This window comes from Ranitomeya imitator, chromosome 6 (genome assembly GCF_032444005.1).
Source record: "Ranitomeya imitator isolate aRanImi1 chromosome 6, aRanImi1.pri, whole genome shotgun sequence".
Classification (NCBI taxonomy): domain Eukaryota; kingdom Metazoa; phylum Chordata; class Amphibia; order Anura; family Dendrobatidae; genus Ranitomeya; species Ranitomeya imitator.
Window position 1 is genome coordinate 416,722,361 of NC_091287.1, and position 25,645 is coordinate 416,748,005.

The following is a 25,645-nucleotide window of genomic DNA, read 5'->3' on the forward strand; positions in this document are numbered from 1 at the left end:
GTGAAAAGCACTGAAAAGTCCTCTTTAGGGATGACTAATATTATGGTACCTGATGTTGCGGACACAGACAGAAGAGAGTACCCCTTGCAAGAACGGAATATCAGCCCCTCTTTGTGACTGTAACAAAAGCTACGTGCTGTTTTGGACATGGCATGTCCATGTAGTAGAGCTGCAGATGACTTGCTACCAGGTTCCCCCACCTACCTTACCATAGTACACAGGAGCATCATATATGGGGCACATTATATATGGAGCATTATATGGGGTCCATCATACACTGCAGCATCATATATGGGGTCCATCATATACTGGAGCATCATATCGGGCCCATTATATATGGGGCATCATATGGGGCCCATTATATATGGAGCATCATATGGGCCCATTATATATGGAGCATCATATGGGGCCCAATATATAGGGAGAATTATATGGGGCCCATTATATATGGAGCATTATATGGGGCCCATTATATATGAAGCATTATATGAGTCCCATTCTGTTTGGAGCAATATATGGGGCCCATTATATACTGGAGCATTATATCAGGCCAATTATATAATGCATGGAATATTATATGGGGCCCATTATGTATGGAGCAATATATGCGGCTCATTATACTGTGTGGAGCATTATGTGGGGCTCGTTATACTGTATGGAGCAATATATGGGGCTCATTATTCTGTATGGAGCAATATATGGGCCTATTATATACTGTATGGAGCAATATATGTGGCTCATTATACTGTATGGAGCATTATATGGAGTCCATTATTCTGTATGGAGCAATACATGAGGCTCATTATTCTGTATAGAGCATTATATGGGGCCCATTATTCTGTTTGGAGCAATATATGAGGCTCATTATTCTGTATAGAGCAATATATGGTGCCAATAAGACTGAATCGAGCAATAAAAGGGGCTCATTATTCCTTATGGAACACTGTGTGGTGCCCATAATACTGTATGGAGGACTATACTCTCCGGTTTCTGAGCTATTGTAGAATTTACAATAGATATCACTCATGTAATGTAAGAAGTGATATCTTTGGCACATGTACTATACCTATACTTCTCTGCTGTATCTGTGCATCATGAATTGTGGTATGTGTTAAAGGGGCCCACTGAGACTCTTTCGCCTGGGGCGCTCAAAAACCTGGAGCCGGCCTTGGTGTCATGCCACAGCGATGACATGACGGTAGGCTGATCGAAAGACCAGTATACAGCAAGGATTGGCACTCCACTGTTTCAGTGGCAAACATGAAAGAAATCAAGCAGTAGGTATCAAAAAACTCCTGTTGCTCTTGTAGCTTCAATGCAACTTCCAATTTATTTCGTAGAACTCAATACTCAATGTTAGGACTAATTTCAGCCCATCCCACGCCAGTTCTATGCAATAAATAAGACACTGTATAAAATCTATGTGAGTGCTGGGAATATTTTGATCCCCTCCCCACTACTAATCTGAAGAGGCACTGGGGAGGAGATTTGCAAGTCGCTAGTCCGGCAGGCACAGATAGTCCTACATATTTTTTTTCTCAACACTTATATTAAGCAGTTAATCAGCTCAGAATGTTCTTCCCAATAGTGAGATGGTATTAAATTGTGGCTATCCAAATGTTTTGGTCGGTATGGTGTCAAAAGTCCTAAGTTACTGTTCACCCTAGTGTATTCACCATCAAACCATCTTTCATCCAAAGTTAAGCGCTGCAGGGCCTAGTATTATATATCACAAGAGTAGGACAATGTTCTACTCATAGTGGCAGAACAACAGAAGACATGGTTGTATTCTTCCTTTAAGATGCTTGATTATTAAAAGTATTCGCAAACGTTAAATTTTTTTGATCTAGCACTACGCATAAATTATCTAACTTAATAATCAAAATTATTTCACCTTCCGTTTTATTTAACGAGTAGACAAAACAAATATTCAAGAGATCTGTTGAGAGCAACGAAGAAACTAAATTTACAAGAACAGAGCATTTCCTACATGTTCTTTTCATGTACTCTATGTAAAATGTTCTTATGGACGCATATTCCTATAATTCCAACTATAAACTTGTTATTAACCAGGTACAGAGGTCGCCAATCTTTATGTGATCTAAATTAAAGGGGCTGTTCATTACTTTGGACAAATCAAGACATTCGGCGGAAGAGAGAACTGCGGCTGCTGTTCATTACTTTGGACAAATCAAGATATTCGGCGGAAGAGAGAACTGCGGCTGCCCTCTCACTTCTTCCAGATGTCAATTACATCCACAAGAGAGGAGAGTGAAGCCAGAGTTGATTGGTCTCAGGGATCACGTGACATAACAATGTCAGATGAGTCCAGGCGGAGCAAATGTCTGAAGGGCAACTGCACAAGAGGCATTATTTTACTGGGGGACAAACATAGGGATTCAGAAGGGGCTGTCCGAGTAGTGGAGAACCCCTAAGATCTTGCCAAACATAGCAGCCTCCTGGTATACTTGTAAAGAGAAGAACTGATATTTTCATAATGAAGCTGAGGGAAATAAATTATAATTTCCAAGGATTAAATGTGATAAATCTTATTTTTTTTAAAGCTTCAATGCTGATAACAGAAACCATGATAAAGTTCTGCTTTAGAGGATGCTGTCCTATAGGAATACGTATAATGATAATAATTTTATTTATATAGCGCCAACATATTCCGCAGCACTTTACATTATAGAGGGGATTTGTACAGACAATAAACATTACAGCATAACAATAAACACAGATCAAAACAGTTACCAAGAGGAATGAGGTCCCTGCTCGCAAGCTTACAATCTATGAGGAAAGATGGAGACACGAAAGGTGGATGGTAACAATTGTTTTCGTTGTTCGGAACAGCCATAGTGAAAGAATCGGGTGTTCATATAGAGCTGCATGAACCAGTTTACAGCCTACATATGCAACAGTAGAGACACAAAGGACTATTAACTGTATGAAGCGTATGAGAACATGATGCGAGGAACCTGATTATGGTTTAAGTTATCTGAATGGACCACACAGGGATCGTTAGGTTAATGCTTTGAGGTGGTAGGCCAGTCTGAACAAGTGCATTTTTAGGGCATGCCTAAAACTGTGGGGATTGGTGATTAATCGTATTAACCTGGGTACTGCATTCCAAATAATTGTCGCAGCACGTGAAAAGTCTTGGAGACGGGAGTGGGAGGTTCTGATTATTGAGGATGTTAACCTCAGGTCAGTAGCAGAACGGAGGGCACGGGTAGGGTGGTAGGCTGAGACCAGGGAGGAGATGTAGGGTTGTGCTGAGCCGTGGAGTGCTTTGTGGATGAGGGTAATAAGTTTGTACTGGATTCTGGAATGGATGGGTAACCAGTGTAATGACTGGCATAAGGTAGAGGCATCGGTATATCTTTATACCAGGAATCAACACAATCTAAAGTTAGATATGCTGTTCATTTCTGAGTGGCAATTCACAAAAAAATCATCCTGATAGTAAATAGTGTAAGGGTTTGCTCACATGTGGCATTTTCTCATCGCATTTTTGCCACAAAAAAAGCAGCGCTTCACTGAAGTGAACGAGATATCTGAAATCTCACACCCATAATGCTTATTTTTTCCTTGTAGATTCTTTCAATTTTTTTGCACTCTTTTTCACCCATTCAGATGATTGGTGGAAAAAAACACATTAAAAAAAGCCAGGAAAGAAACACGCCTATTTTACGCAGGGTTTTTCCTGCACAGAGACAAGTTTTTGGTGTAGAGATGTCTGATCCAAATACTTGACATGTGAACATACCCTACAAAAGCCTAGCGGATTAATATGAGGTTTCCTTGATTAGATTTATAACTCTTTGGAGAGCATCATTTCAACAAGCATTTCTAGAAGAAAGTTGCAAGGTAAGTGGACAATATATAAGAAATTAAACACAAGAATAAAGATGGATGACCTAGGTGCTAGACCACTTTTGAGACTGTAACTTACCTATCACTTACCCAGTTCACCTTGCACAACATGTTAACGCTACTATATGACTTACCTTGCTTCCATTCTCTCTTGTTTCTCGTTCCATCTTAATGTCACCAATCAAGAGGTTCTTGTACTTAGTTTTCCCATTAGTACTGTGATCATCTATTGGAAATTCTGAATTTAGTGGAGTTGGCAGTGGGCAGTCACTCAGATTCAATGGCTGTTCATCTTGCTCCGAACTAGGTTTTCCATTCTCGTTTGCTTCGGTTGCCTCCCTGCTGTGTGCTCCTCCTGTTGCATTTGAGCCATGTCCCAATGTTTCATTACCACTAAAACTCTCCGGAGCGGAATCATCTGCAAAACATATAGTTTAAACAGCTGTTTAGGTTTTATACGGCTTCATAAAAGTAATGCACTCAGAAAGCAACCATAAAACCAAACGTCCTAACGTATATGTCATATTTTCATCACATGTAGAATAATTACATTGGATAAAACTTGATTTGTTAAGAGCTGACTAAACAAACCATCTCTGCAACCCTTAATCTGCATGGATACATGGACATCATTCCCGGACCACTAAATATACCGGGAAGCCTTGAATCTCATCAATATTCTATACTTAGTGAAAGCACACTTAGATTAACTTTTATGCACTTTTTCAAACTTTACAACTCCTCAGAGTTAGTTGCCTTTGTTCATTCCACTTTTTTGTGTTCACATTTTGTCCGACTTAAAGAAACAATTAGCAACAGCAAGGGATGGGTAAAAAATAATAAAATTGCGTAGACCCGAGACTCTAATCAGATAGTTCCGGCTCGGGACGCTCCGGTGGGACAGAAAATGATGGCGCTCAATTCTTTGGCCATCTAAATGCTCTGATCACTGATTGACTTCAGTGTTTAGGTGACTGGGATAGTCCATAAAGAATGTGCCATTGGAAATAGGTCAAAAACTTGATGCAATATTATACACCAAAATATGTGAAGTTTTGGCATATTTAGGGTTAAGGTCTAGATGCAAATTGTGCCATATTACTTAAAAAGGTAGTCCATTACATTGTGTAATGCATCCATCGATTTACAACTTTTAACCAAGTATTTTTGTAAATATCTTCTGCTGAAATATGTGTCTGTGAGCGGTGCTATCATTGCTTACTCAGTCTGCATTACGTGACCCTGGCTCGCTGACATCCGCTGATGCGACACCAACTTCCGGATTTACTGGATTAACCCAGGCGTGACACAGTGTCTCACGGACCCCCCCCCCCCTCTGAATTACTTTGCTGTGGGTGGCCTTTAACCGCACGTCACAGCCCAGTTTCTTGAGCACGCTTTCCCTCTGGTTTCAGTAGCTGCAAGAGTGCGCTGGATACTGGGCTGTAACGTGTAGTGAAACGTCGTCCACAGCCCAGTCAATCAGGTAGGGGGTTTGCGTGTGACTGTATCATGCCTGGGTGAATCCAAGAAAACCAGAACTTGATGTGACCTCAGCGGATGATAGCAGCGACTGCAGCCAGGGTCATATGATGCGCGCTGAGCAAGCAGCGATAGCGTCGCTCACAGGCACAGATGGCAGCAGAAGGTGTTTTAAAAAATACTTAAATGGTGTAAATCGATGGGCGCATTATACATTGTAGTGGAGCACCTCTTTAACCCATTTACCCCCAAGGGTGGTTTGCACGTTAATGACCAGGCCAATTTTTACAATTCTGACCACTGTCACTTTATGAGGTTATAATTCTGGAACACTTGCATGGATCCCGGTGATTCTGACAATGTTTTGTTGTGACATATTGTACTTCATGTTAGTGGTAAAAGTTCCTTGACATTACTTGAGTTTATTTGTGAAAAAAATGGAAATTTGGCGAAACTTTTCAAAATTTCGCAATTTTCCAACTTTTAATTTTCATGCCCTTAAATCACAGAGATATGTCACACAAAATACTCACAATATGTAATATTTGAAGTCACTTTGAGGGGTCTAAATGATAGAAAATACCCAAATGTGACACCATTCTAAAAACTGCACCCCTCAAGGTGCTCAAAACCACATTCAAGAAGTTTATTAACCATTCAGGTGTTTCACAGGAATTTTTGGAATGTTTAAAAAAAATGAACATTTACATTTTTTTCACAAAAAAATTACTTCAGATCCAATTTGTTTTATTTTACTAAAGGTAACAGGAGAAATTTGACCCCACAACTTATTGTACAATTTGTCCTGAGTATGCCGATACCCTATATGTGGGGGTAAACCACTATTTGGGCGCATGGCAGAGCTCGGAAGGGAAGGAGCGCCATTTGACTTTTCAATGCAAAATTGGTTGGAATTGAGATAGGACGCCATGTCACGTTTGGAGAGCCCCTGATGTGCCTAAACAGTGGAAACCCCCCAAAAGTGACCGGATTTTGGAAGGTAGACCCCCTAAGGAACTTATCTTGATGTGTGGTGAGTACTTTGAACCCCCAAGTGCTTCACAGAAATTTATAATGTAGAGCCGTGAAAATTAAAAAATCATTTTTTTCACCCAAAAATGATCTTTTAGCCCCCAATTTTGTATTTTCCCAAGGGTATCAGGAGAAATTGGACCCCAAAAGTTGTGCAATTTGTACTGAGTACGCTGATACCCCATATGTGGGAGAAAACTACTGTTTGGGCGCATGGCAGAGCTCGGAAGGGAAGAAGTGGCGTTTTGGAATGCAGACTTTGATGGAATGGTCTGCGGGCTTCACGTTGTGTTTGCAGCGCCCATGATGTACCTAAACGGTAGAAACCCCCAACAAGTGACCCCATATTGGAAACTAGACCCCTCAAGGAATTTATCTAGATGTGTTGTGAGAACTTTGAACCCCCAAGTGTTTCACTAAAGTTTATAACGCAGAGCCGTGAAAATAAAAAATCTTTTTTTCCACAAAAATGATTTTTTAGCCCCCAGTTTTGTATTTTCCCAAGGGTAACAGGAGATTTGTTCTGAGTACGCTGATGCCCCATATGTGGGGGTAAACCACTGTTTGAGTGCACAGAAGAGCTCGGAAGGGAAGGAGCACCATTTTATTTTTTCAACGCAGAACTATATGGATTGAGATCGGACGTCATGCTGCGTTTGCAGAGCCCCTGGTGTGCCTAAATAGTGGACACCTCCCAATTCTAACTCCAACCCTAACCCCCAACACACCCCTAACCCTAATCTCAACCCTAACCATACCCCTAACCCCAACACACCCTTAACCCCAACACACCCCTAACCCTAATCCCAACCCTAACAACACCCCTAACCCGAACACACCCCTAACCCTAAACCCAACCCCAACACACCCCTAACCCCAACACTCCCCTAACCCTAATCCCAACCCTAACCATACCCTTTAACCCTGACACAACCCTAATGCAACCGTAAACGTATTCCAAACCCTAACCCCAACTCTAGCCCCAACCCTAACTTTTGTCCTAACCCTAACTTTAGCCCCAACCCTAACTTTAGCCCCAACCCTAACCATAACTTTAGCCCCAACCCTAACACTAACCCTAATGGGAAAATGGAAATAAATACATTTTTTTTATTTTATTATTTTTCCCTAACTAAGGCGGTGATAAAGGGGGGTTTGATTTACTATTTATAGTGGGTTTTTATAGCGGGTTTTTTATGTCTGGCAGCTGTCACACACTAAAAGACGTTTTTTATTGCAAGAAAATATTTTTTGCGTTACCACATTGTGAGAGCTATAATTTTTCCATATTTTGGTCCACAGAGTCATGTGAGGTCTTGTTTTTTGCGGGACGAGTTGACGTTTTTATTGGTACCATTTTTGGGCACATGACATTTTTGATCGCTTTTTATTTTTGTTAGGCAGAATGAACAAAAACCAGCAATTCGTGAACTTCCTTTGTGGGGGGCATTTATACCGTTTCACGTTTGGTAAAATTGATAAAGCAGTTTTATTCTTCGGGTCAGTATGATTACAGCGATACCTCATTTATATCTTTTTTTTATGTTTTGGCGCTTTTATACACTAAAAACAATTTTGTAGAAAAAATAATTATTTTTGCATCGCTTTATTGTGAGGGCTATAACTTTTTTATTTTTTTTCTGATGACGCTGTATGGTGGATTGTTTTTTGCGGGACAAGATACCATTTTCAGCGGTGCCATGTTTATTTATATCTGTCTTTTTGCTCGTGTGTTATTCCACTTTTTGTTCAGCGGTATGATGATAAAGCATTGTTTTTTGCCTCGTTTTTTTTTTTTACGGTGTTCACTGAATGGGTTAACTAGTGGGATACTTTTATAGGGTCTTTAGGATGCGGCGATACTAAATATGTGTACTTTTTTTTTTTATTTACATAAAGAAATGTATTTAATGGAACAATTATTATTTTTTTTTATTTATTTAGCTTTTTTTTTCTCTTTTTACACATGTAAATATTTTTTTACTTTGTCCCAGGGTGGGACATTATGCTATAGTGTCAGATCGCTGATCTGACACTTTGCACAGCACTGTGTTAGATCAGCGATCTGACAGGCAGTGCTGCAGGCTTGCCGGCGCCTGCTCTCAGCAGGCGCTTGCAAGCCACTCCCTGCAGGACCCAGAAGGCCCCTACGGCCATCTTGGATCCGGGGCCTGCAGGGAGGAGGACGGAGGAGACACTCGGAACAACGCGATCACATCGCGTTGATCAGAGGGTCTCAGGGAAGCACGCAGGGAGCCCCCTCCCTGCGCGATGCTTCCCTATGCTGCCGAAACACTGCGATCATGCTTGATCGCAGTGTTCCGGGGATTAATGTGCCAGATGTCAGCTGTCATAATCAGCTGACACTCAGCCGCGATCGGCTGCGCTCCCCCCGGGAGCGCGGCTGATCGTTGATGACGTACTAATGTCAGAAAGGGATTAATATTAAATAGAAGAATATTAAAGGATCCCAATTCCCGAGACACCAGAGGATAATCCTTAAAAAGTTAAATCTTTATTCTATAATATTAAATAATTACAATAACAACAAGACAAGGCAATTATTCAGCCCCATCAGGCCTTTCTCAAGCTAGCTAGCAATTTATGTATGTAGCTAAGTAGCTGTATTTTGAGGCTGGAGAAAGGTAGACATGGCTGAAACATTTCCTTGCCTTCCAATTGTTGTGATTTTTTAAGAACATGGAATAAAGATCTAATGTTTTAAGGATTATCCTCTGGTGACTTGGGATTCTTGTATATTCCACTGTTTTTGGGCCTACTGGCGGCCCTAATGAGCAAGCCCAGACTTTATCAACGGTGCATGGGACATGGACAATAGATTAATTTTAATTAGAGTAAAATAAAGAACTGCAGTGGACTGGTAAATCTTCCAGCTGCAGGAAATTTTTGCTAGGCTGAAGTTCTCTGGCAGATCTAGTACTATGCTGTTCCATCCTGTTCTCTTTTATCACTGGATTCTATGTCCTGAGATTCATACACTATGTTTTAGCCTTGACATTCTGCATATAGTATCAGAGTACAACCTGTCTCTTATTCCATCACCATTACTTAGAGATGACTATTCTCCATGGCTTTTACAATATTGCAAAGTGCTTTATCAATAATCAATATTAAAATTGATAATAATTAGTAGCATGAATCCATGAATCCTTACAGGTCAAGATAAAAGTAAAAACCCAATGTTGACTACAAGCTCTAATGTCCATAGTAAAATGTAATCCGTCCTTTTCTACGCAAGTTAAGATATGGAACATTACAATATTTCAGGTCATATAAACAACTTGGTATTTACAAAAAAATTCAAGCTCTGATGGTAGAACTAGCAAAAAAATGTTGCAATACATCTGTACTGGTATACTAAACAATGATTGCACCACAATATGGAGGTGAGGACCAGTGTTTTGGAATCTTTTATGGAATTGTACTTTGAGCTTACAATCACCAATTCAATCTTGTGGCATTGTTTTTTTTTATTGTTGCTGTTTCTACCTTTTAAATAGTCAGGCGATACCATCCATTGTGTCTGGGTACTGGGAGCAACCTGCTGATTTCTAGAACATGGCATAGTTAGGAGTCAGAGGGTATCAGAAAGTCCACTAATGTTCAGTGGAGGTTCCACCAGTCATAAGATAGGAAAAAGTCAGATTACATTTATATACAGCATTTGAGAAACATGGCTGGTTTCTCCAAAAAACAGTGGCCCACCACTTCATGGGTTGTGTCTGATATTGCAACTCAGCTTCAGTGAATTACTGGGGCAGAATTACAAAACCTTACGGAATACATACACAGTGTTGATGTGCTGCTTTTGTTAGTAAGAAGCAGTGTTTTTATAATTATGAACAATCCCTTCAAGTTCTTTAGGAAAACCCTTTTTGTACACTCTTCAGAATTACGTGGTAACAACATTTCTAATAAGAAACCTCAGGCATAGCGTCAGAAGACAAGGCAAAGAATATTGGGCTTCTGTTTTACAGTATTTTATGATGCCGTGCCTCGGAGCATTAAGTACAGGGGTTCTCTGAATGATGGTGTGCTGTCCTCTGCGCTTATTACCGGGGCCTCCCACTGTTTTACAGGAATTTCTTACTACTGATGTTTGACAGCTTAAAATTCTATCTAGAAACTTTTAAATTATGAATTTAGATCTTATGGTCTTTGGAGAAAAAACATTGCTGAGAGGTGCACTAATTATTGCCCCAAAGATACACTAAAACCAAGCAATTCAATGCAAGAGTTCATGTGTTGCATACTTTGCCTGGGGAAAGGTACAAATTTGTCCTGTCGAGTTCCAGCTAGTGGGGAGTCTTTAGGACAATGTACAACACAATTTGCAAAAAGTTGAGATGCTTTGTAAAAAGAAAGTTAGACATTTTTCCATTTTAAATAAAATGTTGGCATCATTATAGTCCATGGCCATATGTCCACGCTGCATATGTGCGAGTCCCGTTTTGCGGGGGTTCTGACGCAAGCCTCGATGGGACAACTAACGGGTGACAGACCGCAGTGTGAAAGCACTAACTCATTTAGAAAGTGAAGTCAGTAGCAGATGTCAAAAAGATTGGGAGAGAGTTTAAAAAAGGCAGGAAAAGTGAGTACTAATGAAAAACAAGTTGAGGGTCAATTAAGTAATATGACTGTGTATAAAAAGAGCATGTTAGAGAGGCAAAGTCTCTCAAAAGCAAAGATGGTCAGTGGTTCACCAATCTGTGAACTGCATCTAAAAAGTTAGGAACAAATTCAGAAAAAATTTTCCTCAACATAATATTGCAAAGACATTGACTATTTCACGATCTACTATACATTATATCAACAAAACATTCAGAGATTCTGTCAGTATTGGTGTATTGGGATCTACAGGCCTTCAGGTGGCACTACATTAAAAAAAGGAATGATTATGACTTGAATATGCAAATCACTGCATGAGCTCACAAATACTTACAGAAATCACTGTCTATTACAGCAGTTCACCGTGCAATCTACAAATGCAAGTAAATGCTCTACCATGCAAAGAAGACGCCATATATCCACACAATCTGGAAACAGTGCTGTCTTCTTTGGGCCAAAGATCATTTAAAATTGACTGAGACAAAATGTAAAATTGGTCTGTGGTCGGAAGAATCAAAATTTGAAATTCATCATGGATACTACAGATGCCATGACCTGCGGGTTAAGAGGACCATCCAGCTTGTTATCAGAGCACAATTCAAAAGCTTGCATTTCTGATGGTAGTGAGTTGCATTAATGCCTACGGCATGGGCAGCTTACACATTTTGAAATGTGAGCATTATATAGAGGTTTTAGAACAACATATGTTCCCATCCAGACAATGTCTATTTCAGGAAAGGCCATGTATATTTCAGCAAAACAGTGCTACAATGCACACTGCAGCCATCACAACAGCATGGCTTTGCAGAAGAAGATCTCGGGTGATGCTGGCCGCCTGCAGTCCAGACCTTTCACCGATAGAAAACATTTGGTGCAATATGAAAAGAAAAATTCAGCAAAGAAGACCTAGGACTAATCATCAGCTAGAATCTTACATCAGACAAGAACGGGACAACATTCCTCTCCTAAAACTCCAGCAATTGGTTTCCTCAAAAAAGGAAGAGAAGAAGCTACACATTGGCAGACATAGTCTGACTTTAAGATGTGTTGTTCTCATTGATGTCTAAATTATTTTTTTATTTTCGAATGAAAAGTAAAAGTGTCCAACTTTCACCTTCTCATCTGTGTTTATGTTCTGTTGTGAATAAAATAAGGCTATGAGAGATTTCCAAATCATTGCATTCTTGTTTTATTTTTTACAATTTAGTGTTCCAACTTTTGGGGGGAATTTGAATTGTATTTAAAAATAAAAAAAATCTAAAAATCTAAAAATTGGAGAGGTAGCACAATCACTTATTCTATTGAGAGTGGTTTGTAAAAAAAAAAATGCATGAACTCAAAATTCAGAGCACAGCATAGCAGATAATTCCCTGGTGCTGTATAAGTAACAGCTGATACGGTCGTTTGTATGTAAGATGCCATCTCACACAAATGCCACGCAAATGCCTGGTATAAAACCAGCCTGGAGGAAATTACCTGAGGAAGATAGTATGATGACAGCTTATGGTTAATGTTAATGTTCTTTTCATCAATTATGTACACAATAATGTTAAGTTCTTCTGTAAGCAGTAAAATGCAACGATATAATATTATTTAGATTGTACGCTGGCAAGTTACTTATTCAATGTAAGGCAGTAGAGATAACATTGTGATGAATGGGCAAGAAGGCGGCTTTAGCTTGTCAAGCACCTTCTAATTTTAATGAATTGTGAGTTCGCTTGTCAGCAAGAAGCGTCCTTAGTAAATAAAAGTTTAAAGTGGCAATTCCTCTAAGGAGCCAAAATGAAAGAACACCAGTGACATGTTTAATATGTTTAGTGCAGAAATGTGTGTGATCTCCACCTAATCTCTTGCGAGCAGAAGTCACTTTGCACATACTATTCACAGAAACAGGATTTCCTTTAACTGGGATGAAGATTCATTTCATTGAACTAGATCAATAAGAGCTCTGACCAAGGCAGTGTCTTGTTGGCATCCACTCCTTGGTGCCACATTGGGATCGTGTCCCACCAGCTGTCCCTAGGCACTGGGCATCGACATTGGGACCCTTATCAAATATGAATAAAAAGCCTTTTTTATGACGTAATTAGGTATGTGGTTGCACAATAGGTGCTCACACAAAATAAAAAATATATATGATAGCCATATACAAAAAAAATAAAAAGCAGCAATAATAAAAGCAAGCGGTATAGAAAATAATCTATACAGATCTTTATAAAAGTGCAATAGTACTGACCAGCATTTACATATTACAGAATTGATATATTTATCATCTTATAAGATTACCGTAAATCAAAGTGCTAAAATACAAAGATTAACAGGTTTGATGATGTGCATAACACAGTATACCAATGCTGAATTAATTATAGATATCTATTGCTATGCCTCTTTTGTATATCTTGATTACATGTGCAATACACAGGCACATATCTTTTGATGATATCTGCAGTACATAGTCAACAGATATATCCACATGTTAGGCCGTGTGACCCATGATAAATACATATATTTATATATGTATATATATATATATATATATACAGTGGGGCAAAAAAGTATTTAGTCAGTCAGCAATAGTGCAAGTTCCACCACTTAAAAAGATGAGAGGCGTCTGTAATTTACATCATAGGTAGACCTCAACTATGGGAGACAAACTGAGAAAAAAAAATCCAGAAAATCAAATTGTGTGTTTTTTTAACATTTTATTTGCATATTATGGTGGAAAATAAGTATTTGGTCAGAAACAAAATTTCATCTCAATACTTTGTAATATATCCTTTGTTGGCAATGACAGAGGTCAAACGTTTTCTGTAAGTCTTCACAAGGTTGCCACACACTGTTGTTGGTATGTTGGCCCATTCCTCCATGCAGATCTCCTCTAGAGCAGTGATGTTTTTGGCTTTTTGCTTGGCAACACGGACTTTCAACTCCCTCCAAAGGTTTTCTATAGGGTTGAGATCTGGAGACTGGCTAGGCCACTCCAGGACCTTGAAATGCTTCTTACGAAGCCACTCCTTTGTTGCCCTGGCGGTGTGCTTTGGATCATTGTCATGTTGAAAGACCCAGCCACGTTTCATCTTCAATGCCCTTGCTGATGGAAGGAGGTTTGCACTCAAAATCTCACGATACATGGCCCCATTCATTCTTTCATGTACCCGGATCAGTCGTCCTGGCCCCTTTGCAGAGAAACAGCCCCAAAGCATGATGTTTCCACCACCATGCTTTACAGTAGGTATGGTGTTTGATGGATGCAACTCAGTATTCTTTTTCCTCCAAACACGACAAATGGTGTTTCTACCAAACAGTTCCAGTTTGGTTTCAACAGACCATAGGACATTCTCCCAAAACTCCTCTGGATCATCCAAATGCTCTCTAGCAAACTTCAGACGGGCCCGGACATGTACTGGCTTAAGCAATGGGACACGTCTGGCACTGCAGGATCTGAGTCCATTGTGGCGCTGTGTGTTACTTATGGTAGGCCTTGTTACATTGGTCCCAGCTCTCTGCAGTTCATTCACTAGGTCCCCCCGCATGGTTCTGGGATTTTTGCTCACCGTTCTTGCGATCATTCTGACCCCACGGGGTGGGATTTTGCGTGGAGCCCCAGATCGAGGGAGATTATCAGTGGTCTTGTATGTCTTCCATTTTCTAATTATTGCTCCCACTGTTGATTTCTTCACTCCAAGCTGGTTGGCTATTGCAGATTCAGTCTTCCCAGCCTGGTGCAGGGCTACAATTTTGTTTCTGGTGTCCTTTGACAGCTCTTTGGTCTTCACCATAGTGGAGTTTGGAGTCAGACTGTTTGAGGGTGTGCACAGGTGTCTTTTTATACTGATAACAAGTTTAAACAGGTGCCATTACTACAGGTAATGAGTGGAGGAAAGAGGAGACTCTTAAAGAAGAAGTTACAGGTCTGTGAGAGCCAGAAATCTTGATTGTTTGTTTCTGACCAAATACTTATTTTCCACCATAATATGCAAATAAAATGTTAAAAAAACAGACAATGTGATTTTCTGGATTTTTTTTTCTCAGTTTGTCTCCCATAGTTGAGGTCTACCTATGATGTAAATTACAGACGCCTCTCATCTTTTTAAGTGGTGGAACTTGCACTATTGCTGACTGACTAAATACTTTTTTGCCCCACTGTATATATATATATCAATAACCATACACTGCAGCATAATCCAGGTGTGGTGCCAAACCTCGACGCGCGTTTCAGACCAATTACACGCTCCTCCACACAGACACCACCCGTTGATAAAGTCTTGGTCTGAAACGCACGTCAGGTTTTGGCGCAACATCACCAACAGCTCTCATTTTACACTGGTACGTTATCTTCATCTTACCATTAGTGGTGTCAATATGCTAGATCTTTATCCCTACAATAAGTGCTTCATTAGTTGAACTACGAACGGTACTTGGATTATGGGGCAGTGTATGGTTATAACATAGGGTACTTAGTAAAACTTAGTAAACATTGTTTTTGACGAAAATAAGCATAAAAGTAATCTCTTGATGGGGGTTGGATGGCTTTTACGCTTTTTTTTAAAGTCAAAAACAATCTTTACTAAGCACCCTATGTTATTTATATGCACTATTATGTTTTATTACTTACAGCAGGATATATGTTCATTGTGTTTCCATCTTAAGTTTTGTCTGTTTAATGGCCAGTGTGAATATGCTCCTATAGGTTGCATGCAAACCAATTTATACTCCGGCTAATTTTTTTCAGTTTTTATTCATCTAATTGGTTAATTATTTGGTTAATTATTCAATTATTAGCTAATTAATTATTAGTTTTCCTAAAAAAAAAACCCTCATGCAGACCTTTATATCAAGTAACTAATTTGGATTTATCATTCTAAATCTGAATTAGAAATATACACATAGAATCTGGTATATGCAGTATGTCAATATGTTTGAAAGACAAGGATTAGTTTTATAAAACAAGAGAAAAAACAGGTGAAGTTTTGAGCAACGATATCTAAGATGACAAATAGAGTAAGAATACTGTATTGGAATATGAGCCTGGTTGTTGTCGCTCCATGTACATGCGCCTTTACTCTTTACTTGTCAATGATTTTATAAAGAGGAGCGAGTTTTTGCACTGTATTGTCCATATACTTCTAGAACTATGTCATGATACCGTACAGCTTCAGCAGGGAATCTAACCCTTTGTCATTGTGTTCCCGGGCTGGCTCTACATTTTACTACAGGCACACACATCTACGTAATGCATGTGTCTGCCCCGCGCTGTCACCGGACTCATGATTTATGCAAGGATACAGAAGATCAAGTTGAATGAACAGAGAAGGAGCCCAAAGTCAGTGGCGGATTAACCACGGTTTAAGCTTAAAATAGCACAAGAAGCGCTCATCAGCTCCCGTGTCTTCAGTGTCCAGAGCACCAGAGGGCGATTAAGTGTTTAAATGTACATGTCATGTATATAAATATACACGTATACACATATATATACCTCTATGTATACAGTATAAATATATATATACATTCCTGTCGCTTTTTTTTTTTTTAAAGAAGCCCAAATGTTAGAATTAGGATGGCAATATATGTACTATATATATACTGTATACACATGCTATGAATACTATAGACGTGGCCGAAAGTGTTGGCACCCTTGAAATTGTTCCAGAAAGTGAAGTATTTCTCCCAGACAATTATTGCAATTACACATCATTTGTGAAACAACACACAAAAAAACATAAAAAAGGCAAATTAGACACTCTAAAATGGGCCGGACAAAATTGTCAACACCCTCAATTTAATATTTGGCTGCACACCCTTAGGAATAAATAACTGCTTCCTATAACAACTATCAACAAGCTTCTCACACCTCACAACTGGAATTCTGGACCTCTCTTCTTTTCTATTCTTTAGCATTAAGGATATTATATTGTTGTACATCATAGATAAAGGCAGGATGTCAATGCTAAGTGTTGGATCGGTCCGAACAAAAACGACCAACTCTGTTACTGGCTTTTTCAGTGCTGGACAGTAGGTGGCGCTGCTGTCTTCAAACATTTCGCAGTCTCCCGTGAACAGGGACTTGGGTTTATTTTTTTACAGCTTTGATTTTTTTACATCGTTGGATTTTCCCATAAGAATTACATAGAACATATTTGTGAAACTTTCTCAAATATGGATGTATGAAAATATGGCTGTGTGTATTGTAACCCAGACTCCACATATGGGCCAAGTACACAGAGCTGTGCAAACAAGTCCTATCTTACAACACCCAGCTGCTTCTGTACAGGATCATACAGAAATTTAGAGCTGATTACTTTTGAGGCTTTTCAGCATTGTGAACCCTGACCCCAGAGGAAACAGGTGTGTCTCGTAGTCCCGGCACAATTGTATATTGATTTACTCCACAGCATAAGTAAATGTAGAGTGATTGCCTGGGATCCAGCAATTAAAATCGTTTACAAGAAAAACTGATCTTATTAAAGTATTACAGCCAACAGTCCTGGCCAGAAGAGGACACAGACAGAAGAGGGCTCATGTGCAAGAACAATATATCGGCCCTCTGCAGCACAAAAGCTCATCATAATGCCCAATTCCACCTGCTTTGGAGGTAGGAGTCGGCCCCCTGACCTCTTGGGCCCCCGTACCTTTCAGGCCCCTGTGCGGCTGCACACGTTGCACCAAATGTGTCCACCACTGGTCTTGACCCAAAATTGGGAATATTCACACATAGCGGATCAGCTAACCATGTTGATAAGGGCAAGTTTCACACAACTGACTTTCGGATCACCATGTAAGTACCGGTTGCAAGTCTTCTGACCTTGACTGCACAATGGCATTTATGAGGCTGTTAAAGGGAACCTGCCACCAGAAAAAATGCTCTTAGTCTGCAGATATGGGGTTAATCTGCATGTTAATAGCGCTATAATGCTGCCCGGAGCCTGCACTTAGCTGAATGCTGTGGAGAGAAAATGAACTTGTCCCCAAGGGCCCACCAGTAACATTGACTTTGGGGGGGGGGGAGCACTTTTCTCCTGCATACAAATATTACACGACCCTGGTTCACAAATTTACCTATATCTCTATATAATAATAATAAACTAGGTACAAACTTGTACATATTATAGATGGCTTTAATGGTGGAAAAAGTTCTGAAATGTTTCATCTTGGAACGATTCTTGTACATGACAAAAACCTGGCATTTTAACAGGGGTGTGTAGACTTTTTATATCCACTTTACATGGCAAAGCATGCCCTTCAAGCTTTGCAGAAACAGAATGGTCTGCCTGGCACAGCCTGAATTGCGATGTCACAACATAACATATGTTGGAGCGTCTGTATGAGCACTATAAAGAGGTGACTGATAATACTGCGCAGTAGGCAAACTGGAGCTTGGGTTTCTTTGAAATCTGCCATTGGTAGCTGATACAAAAATGCATGTTGCCCAAAAAAGCCATTCAAAGAGGTCATCAAATTTGTCAGTAAGGAGAACTGTTGCATCAACAACGTCATCCACCTTATCTGGGGAAAACACTCACAAAGGTGCCAAGGTTGATGGAGGAAGAACAGCAATGTCTACATATCCATGGCCATTCGGGGGCTGTTGGTGACCACAAGGTCATAACCATTTGCAGCAGGATGTGCAGGAAAGGGGAAGGAGAGTAGCAGCAGATGGATCTGTGGGGTGGGGGGCATTGAGTTATCACAGGCCGAAGCAGAGGGCAAAGGCTGACAGTCAGCGTGACATTGATGATGACAACAATGCTGGCCAATACAATCAACCACTGCAGCGGCACCAACGGGTCAAGCTGGCGAGTATGACAAGCTACGTGCTTGATTGCTTGTGAGATGACAGGCGCATCGTTAGCATCAAGCAAAGAGATGACATTAAATCCCCCAGCTTTTAGACCCTCAGTATAAAAGCAAAATGCTGACGTTTTTATAGTTTGTACTCCCTGCTTAACCAAGCCTTCACCAAGCAGATGCAACCAACCAGGACTCCCCTCTCCACTCCCCAATACTCCGCTGCCCGTGCAATCATTATGGCTATAACAAGTAGCTGAGGATCATCAATCACAGTGTATATGGCATAATAGACCAGATGTTTTATATGTCACTGCACCAAACTGATCCACTTGAGAAAAAGGAAAATATCAGCTGAACAGCCAGTTCCGTCCAACCTGGACAGTGTCCTTTCTCCTTCATATGCCGAGATCCGATCTAAGGACTTTGGGGCAGGAGATAAAACTTGTTTGCTTTTGGCTTACTCTTCTGTCAAGCCTCTAGTGTACTGATAGAGAAAGTATTCAGCAGGCAGGTGGCTTTGTCATGTCCAAGCAGGATTGTCCTCCACAAGCACGGGAAACTACAATTGTCCAAATTAATCAGGCATGGATCAGTGACAATTTTCATTCACCTATAGCCAATAATTAGACCATCGATAGAAATTGCCCACCTGTTCATTATGGTCTCTACTGTTCTGCTGCCACCAAAGCAGATGCCCCCTGCCCAGCTAGGCATCTCCTACCTGTCCATTATGAGAAATCCAGTGACACAGAATTGGAGTGATACTTTGTGCTTGCATTATATATTATAATACAGCTTATTCAAGAATTTTTCACTAACATTTGTGTAGAACTACAATCTATGACCCATTTCATGCACCCTGGGCGAAACCACAAACTTATTTACCCAAAGCAGATGTGGACTAATCCTCAAACTACCCAACAACGCCCTATGGACTTTAATGATATTTTGGGGACCTGTGTTCTTAGATATAATGTCATCTTGTGAATCCACATTTATCTAAAAACTACAGCCGCAATACTTTCCACGCACATCCCAGGTGCTACAGCCGGGGCTGCCAGTGCTGGTCCTGCGCTGCCAAAATTCTCTTTGCCTGCCCCATCATATTCTACTACAGTTGCTGCCACTGCCACATAAAGTTCCACTGCTGAAAGATGGCAACACACATTTCTTACTTGTCCATTGTGCTCTATGTTTATAATATATTGCTGCTTGGAACCCCACACTGTACAAGGGGAAATAAACTGGAACTGTTCCCACAAAAGGGATACGTTTTGCACAGATTTTTAGAAAGCCATTGCGTTTTCACTTTCAAAACCGTAATCCTGCTCCCAAAAGGAGGGATAATTTTTGGATGGCATGGTAAAAAGCAATCGATTGTTCGTTTTTTCAACAGCAAACCTGTTGGTGATCCAAAAATAATAGGAATTATTTTTACGCATGCCTTGTTAAAAAACCATTAATTCTTTTGTTGCTGATTCCAAAATAAGGATAATGTTTATATGGTTTGTTAAAAAGTTATAGCTTCTTCATTTAACAAACAACAAACTTTATGTTGCTCCCAAAACAGGGAACCACCACTTATAAAACATGGCTTCTTTTATGTGCACCAGCTGTGGATAAACACTTGCAAAGGAGGCATCTGCTCCCAACAAGGGATGACTTCATAATTTAAAAAAGCCTAAAAAGTGTATTAGTGCAGTGTGTTGTTAAATAGGCCCCTGGCTATAACATGTTATTACCATCTGTTTAGCTTTAGCCATATATTTTGAGGTTACTTTGACATTACTAAAACTGTGCTTGCATTAAAGAGCTTGAAAGGGGTTCAATATAGTCCTAGGAGGCCTCAGAGTGTTACAAGTCTTTTCTGGAAAATTCGAATTTCAAGAGTAGTTGGCATATAATAAGATATTTTTTCACAATTAATATATATTATTGTTTATTTTCTAGTAATTTTTCAGATCAATAGTTACATGCATTTTCCACCCAGGATACTTGACATACTAATTTTAAGACCCCTATTCACCCAAGAGTGTTCTTTTGGCCTCACTCAGGCAGGTATATGTCAGCATAGAGCTACTCTGCTGTATAGAATAGTGCAGCCTGTTGTGCTATATCATATAAATCACGGCATCCAGCAAAACATTTTTTTTTCAACTCTGGGAGCCTACAGTGAAAGGCCAAAAATTCTCCTGACTTACTCCAACAAACACTCCAAAATGCATTGTGATGCATCTGTTGCTGCTGTCCACTGTATTTTTGTACCTTATGGGTAATACAGCAACACGTTCACATTGCATTGCTCTCTATGAAGTTTCGCTTGTAGGATGCATCCATAAGGGAAGAGGTAGTTTACGGTGGACAAGGAAAAACAATTTTGCTTCTAAGATAGTGTTTTCTTATCAGTGCAATTCTAAAATAATTTTATGCTGTAATTAGGCTTTGTCTAATGTTTGTTATGATCCAAGTGTTCGTGCAATGAAACCACTGATGGTTCGCATCACTATCATCTGATTTACAGGCAGTTGGGAGGAGAGGAACTAAAGCCAAGCTACTGTATGAAGGCATCAGTTATAGGCATTTTATGGAACTTCTCTAAGGTCCATTTACAGGTTCTCTTATGGAATAAATTGTGCATGTGGCTTCTTTTTTCATCTCTACAACCCCAATTCCTAAAAAGTTGGGACTCTGTTAAATGTAGAGAAAACAAGAATGCAATGATTTGTAAAGTTCTCATAGCCATCTTTTATTCACGACAGAACACAGATCAGAAGTTGAAAAGTAGACATTTTTTCATTTCAATTGACAAAATTAGCTTGTTTAGTGTTCAGAATTTTTAGATTGCAGCAACATACGGTATCTAAAAAATATTTTAGCTTAGGGCCATGTCTACCTTTCTATGTAGCATTCCCTCTTACTTTTACCACAGTCTGTAAATATCTGGGAAGTGAGGAGACAAATTCCTGGAGTGTTTGGAGAAGAATGTTGTCCCATTATTGTCTGATGTAGGATTCTAGATGCTCAACAGTTCAAGGGGTTGTTGTTGTTTTTTCAGGATTTTTTTCTTTCATAATGCACCAAATATTTTGTAATGTAGAAAGGTCTGGAGTGCAGGTGGCCGGTTCATCACCTGAACTCTTCTTCTATGAAGCCATGCTGATGTGATGGTTGCAGTATGTGGCTTAGCATCGTCTTGCTGATTCATGCAAGGCTTTCCTTGAAGCAGACATTGTCTTGATTGCAGCATATATTGTTCTAAAACCTCTATATAATGCACGTGTAACTGCCCATGCTATATGCACTAATTCAATCCCATACTTTCAGAGGTGCAGGCTTTTGAACTGCGTATAACAAGCTGCTGGATGGTCCCTCTCCCCTTGAGTCTGCAGAACATGGCATCTGTGGTTTCCATAAAGAGTTTCAAAATGTAGCTCATTTGAGCACCGTTGGAAAAATAACAATGAATACTTCCATATATAAAAGTAGACATGGCCCTATCCTAACTTGTTTTTAAATATGCTGCTTCAATCAAAAAAATCAGCTAATTTTTTCAAATGAAATGGAAAGATTTTTAATTTTCAACTTCTGATCTGTGCTTTATTTTCTGTTGTGAATAAAAAAACTTGGCTATAAGAGATTTCCAAATCATTGCATTTTTATTTGCTCTTAATTTTACACCACACATTGTCCCAACATTTTTTGGAATTGGGGGATGTAGATATTGGAGGGTACTCGCCAACAGTCTGAAATGGTGTTTCTCGAAAGAACTAATAATACATCATCTCAATTCCTTTATAAACATGACTTTCTTTTATGTGGCTTCAAATTTCCGTGTTTGGCTTAAATGAATGATACAGTGATTCCCTCTGATAGTATCCCAGTCTAGACTGTAGCAAACTGAACACACACATAGCATAAGAGGTCTACAGGGCCTACTTTGTGACACCGATTATTGGTTTTGCTATATATTGCTATTGACCAACCCCAAAAATTCATAGAAACATTATTAAAAAAAAGTGTGGTCTGATATCCTCCTAAATAAAGCCTCATTCAGAGGTTCGTTTTATTTTTGCTGTTTTTCATTAGTGTGCTGGATCCACTATTTATTCATTTACAGTTCGCTTGCCCATTTTTAACATCAATATGCATCTGTTTTTCTTATGTGCAAAAATAAAATACATGTTACAGCACACAGATGAAAAATCGAAGCAATTGAGTGCTTTCTGTTTTTCACCTGGAACTGTTGACTTGCATTAGCAAGTTTGATCTTTGATTTGGATAAAAAAAACGAAAATATAACCTTTTTATTTTTTTTGCAGATACTTGATCTGCAAAAAACCTGGATGTTTCAATATACCCAAATACTTTAATTTGTAGGACACAAACTTGAAAAATAAAGGCCTAACTTAACTGTACCTACAGTTTTTCCACACCAAAGTGGCAAATACTGGCAAGTGGGGATAATCTAGTGTGAACGAAGCTATAGTGAGCGCCAGAAAAAAAGTGTACGATTTTCATCTTAGTTAATTTTTTACTTAAAGGAGTTTTTTTATTATTACATATGAATGTAATAAGCCAATAGTAATAGTGAAATGTAGTAGAACTAGTGTTTATCTTTATAAGTAGGTCAGCTCCTTCTCATATGTTCATAGGCCAGATATTAACTCATCTCTTTCATGGGACAGTCTCCTCTGACTTGTGCTATTCTCATTTTTCCTCCATCGCTCCTATACAAGCCTCCATCTACAGTTCTGTTCTTCATCTCAAGCATCAGTTTTGTTGGCCGGCCAGTTCAGCCGGTGCAGATGTGGCATCCCTCGGGCAGGATCCAACCTTTCTCTTGCTGTGCACCCGGGGATTAGCCTGACTTCCCGAATTTCTCTCCTCTACGCAGTGAGAGCTAATCTTTCGTGTATGAAGCAAGGGAGGGTGTTGCCATGACAACGTGCACATTCTATCAGTGGGGCTGATCCTGCTGCGCCGCGCCGTAAAAAAGGAATCCGGAGAAACACATACTCTTCTTTCCTTTCTTGCTCCTGGGTCTCTCCTCCTGGATTTCAAGCTTTTAAGAGCCCATTGATAGACCACAAGACTTATTCTGCAGTGCTAGGCAAGATGCAATAGAAAACCTTCCTTGTTTTTCGACATTTTTCACTTTTTCCATATTATGTCCTGGGATCCCTGCAGAAATGCTGCCACTAATCGCAGGGTTAATGCCGCTTTGTTACACACATCTGCAAAAAGGGGACAGGCGGTAGAGATGAAGGAAAAGATTATTGGGCCTGGCAGCGGCGATGAGGGAGGACACTGCTGACAAGTGCCAGTCTCTGAAGGCAAAGCTCGGGGTAGCCATGAGGTGAATGTGGAAATACTACCCACGTCACAATGAAGACCCTAGAGACGGCATCACCAACGCATGCGTCAAGCTCTTCATCCATTAATAAAGCGTAGTAATCACTGAGTAATAGAAATGACTAAATTAAAATTTCTTCTAGCTCCTGCCTAGTAATAAGTGTTCCCCAGGCCCGCTTTTATATTGTGCCATGCCCGACCCAAGATACATCTAGACGGCACAGAAAAGGCTTCACCGGACAAATGCTCCTCACGGGGCAATATTTTCTGGGAATACACATGGATAATAAGAAAATAATACTTGAATTTAAATGTGTAATATATTATATTTTCACAGAGCTGCTATAATATTCATTGCCATTGGCCTCTGTGCCTATTGTGGCTTTAAGGGAGTCAATTAGCCTGCCAGAAAACAAAAATCCCATAGCAAGTGCCACATATTACTGATAAGATAGCCCTGCTGATGGTCGCTGGAACATTTCCATACTTATAATGATAATACCAGTATATTAGGGAATTGTAATATATGCAATTCTCTAAAACAGTCATTAAAAAGGCTACAAAAGCTCAATTTTTGCTGCTATGCCTTTCTCCATTAATATTAATCCATTTTGGGGTGTTGATCCCTAGGAACGTGAAAAAAAATATTTCAAGAAACAATGGCTAGATTTTACAAATATCATGAATTGAAGACCTCAGATGGCTAAGGAAGGGTTAATACGCTCTGAACTGTGACAATATGGCTTCTGTGGAACTACAGGCTTCAGCATGTTATATGATGATGGGAATAGTAATTCTAAGGCCTGGATTAATTCCCAGTTCAGTAAATTGGTTCTTTAACTGCACTCTACCGGCCAGCAGTGGGACTGACAGCACATGTACCAAGCACAAAGCAATAAGTACAGTAGCTGCTGTATGCAAGATGCCGACAATTCTCCACGTATGATGATTGCTGCAATTGGTAAACCTACTCTATAAAGTACAATTAAATGTAATATTCGGCCTACAATGTATTGATTGTTTCCAATACAGCATCAATGCAAAGCTGGAGGAGATCATGTTCTATAGAAGTGACTGACCTAGTCTATATAAGTGACTGATGCTGCATATGTCATAGAATACAGAAGAAGGGACAAGGAAAATAGCAAGATTATTACAGTATATGTTAGATGTACAGTATACGGTATGTTGTCATAGAGATTGGTAAAGGAAAACAAGACATGTAATACCAGATAAAAACTTATATTTCTCACTACTGGAGAGGATGACTCTAATCCAAGAGTTGGCAAATCATTTTCCCATGGGGCTACATGAGAGACCGTGACTGTTGTGGAGAGCCGAACCAATAGGTTGAAATTAACGCTGCTCAATATTATTATTAACATATTAATTATAATTATTTACATGAATATTACATTATATCACTTATTATTGAGCAGAATTATGATGTAGAAGTATGATGACATCCTCCTATATACCGTATGAG

General features: G+C 39.6%; 1 protein-coding gene across 5 annotated transcripts in view; it reads right to left on the reverse strand.

Moving 5' to 3' along the window:
* Positions 1 to 25,645, reverse strand: part of NOL4 (nucleolar protein 4) — a 456,659-nt gene that overhangs the window by 100,983 nt on the left and 330,031 nt on the right. For all 5 annotated transcript variants that reach the window (XM_069731269.1, XM_069731271.1, XM_069731270.1 and 2 more), the window contains exon 6: positions 4,011 to 4,294. In XM_069731269.1, the coding sequence (XP_069587370.1) occupies positions 4,011 to 4,294 (284 nt within the window). The remainder of the gene's footprint in view (positions 1 to 4,010; positions 4,295 to 25,645) is intronic.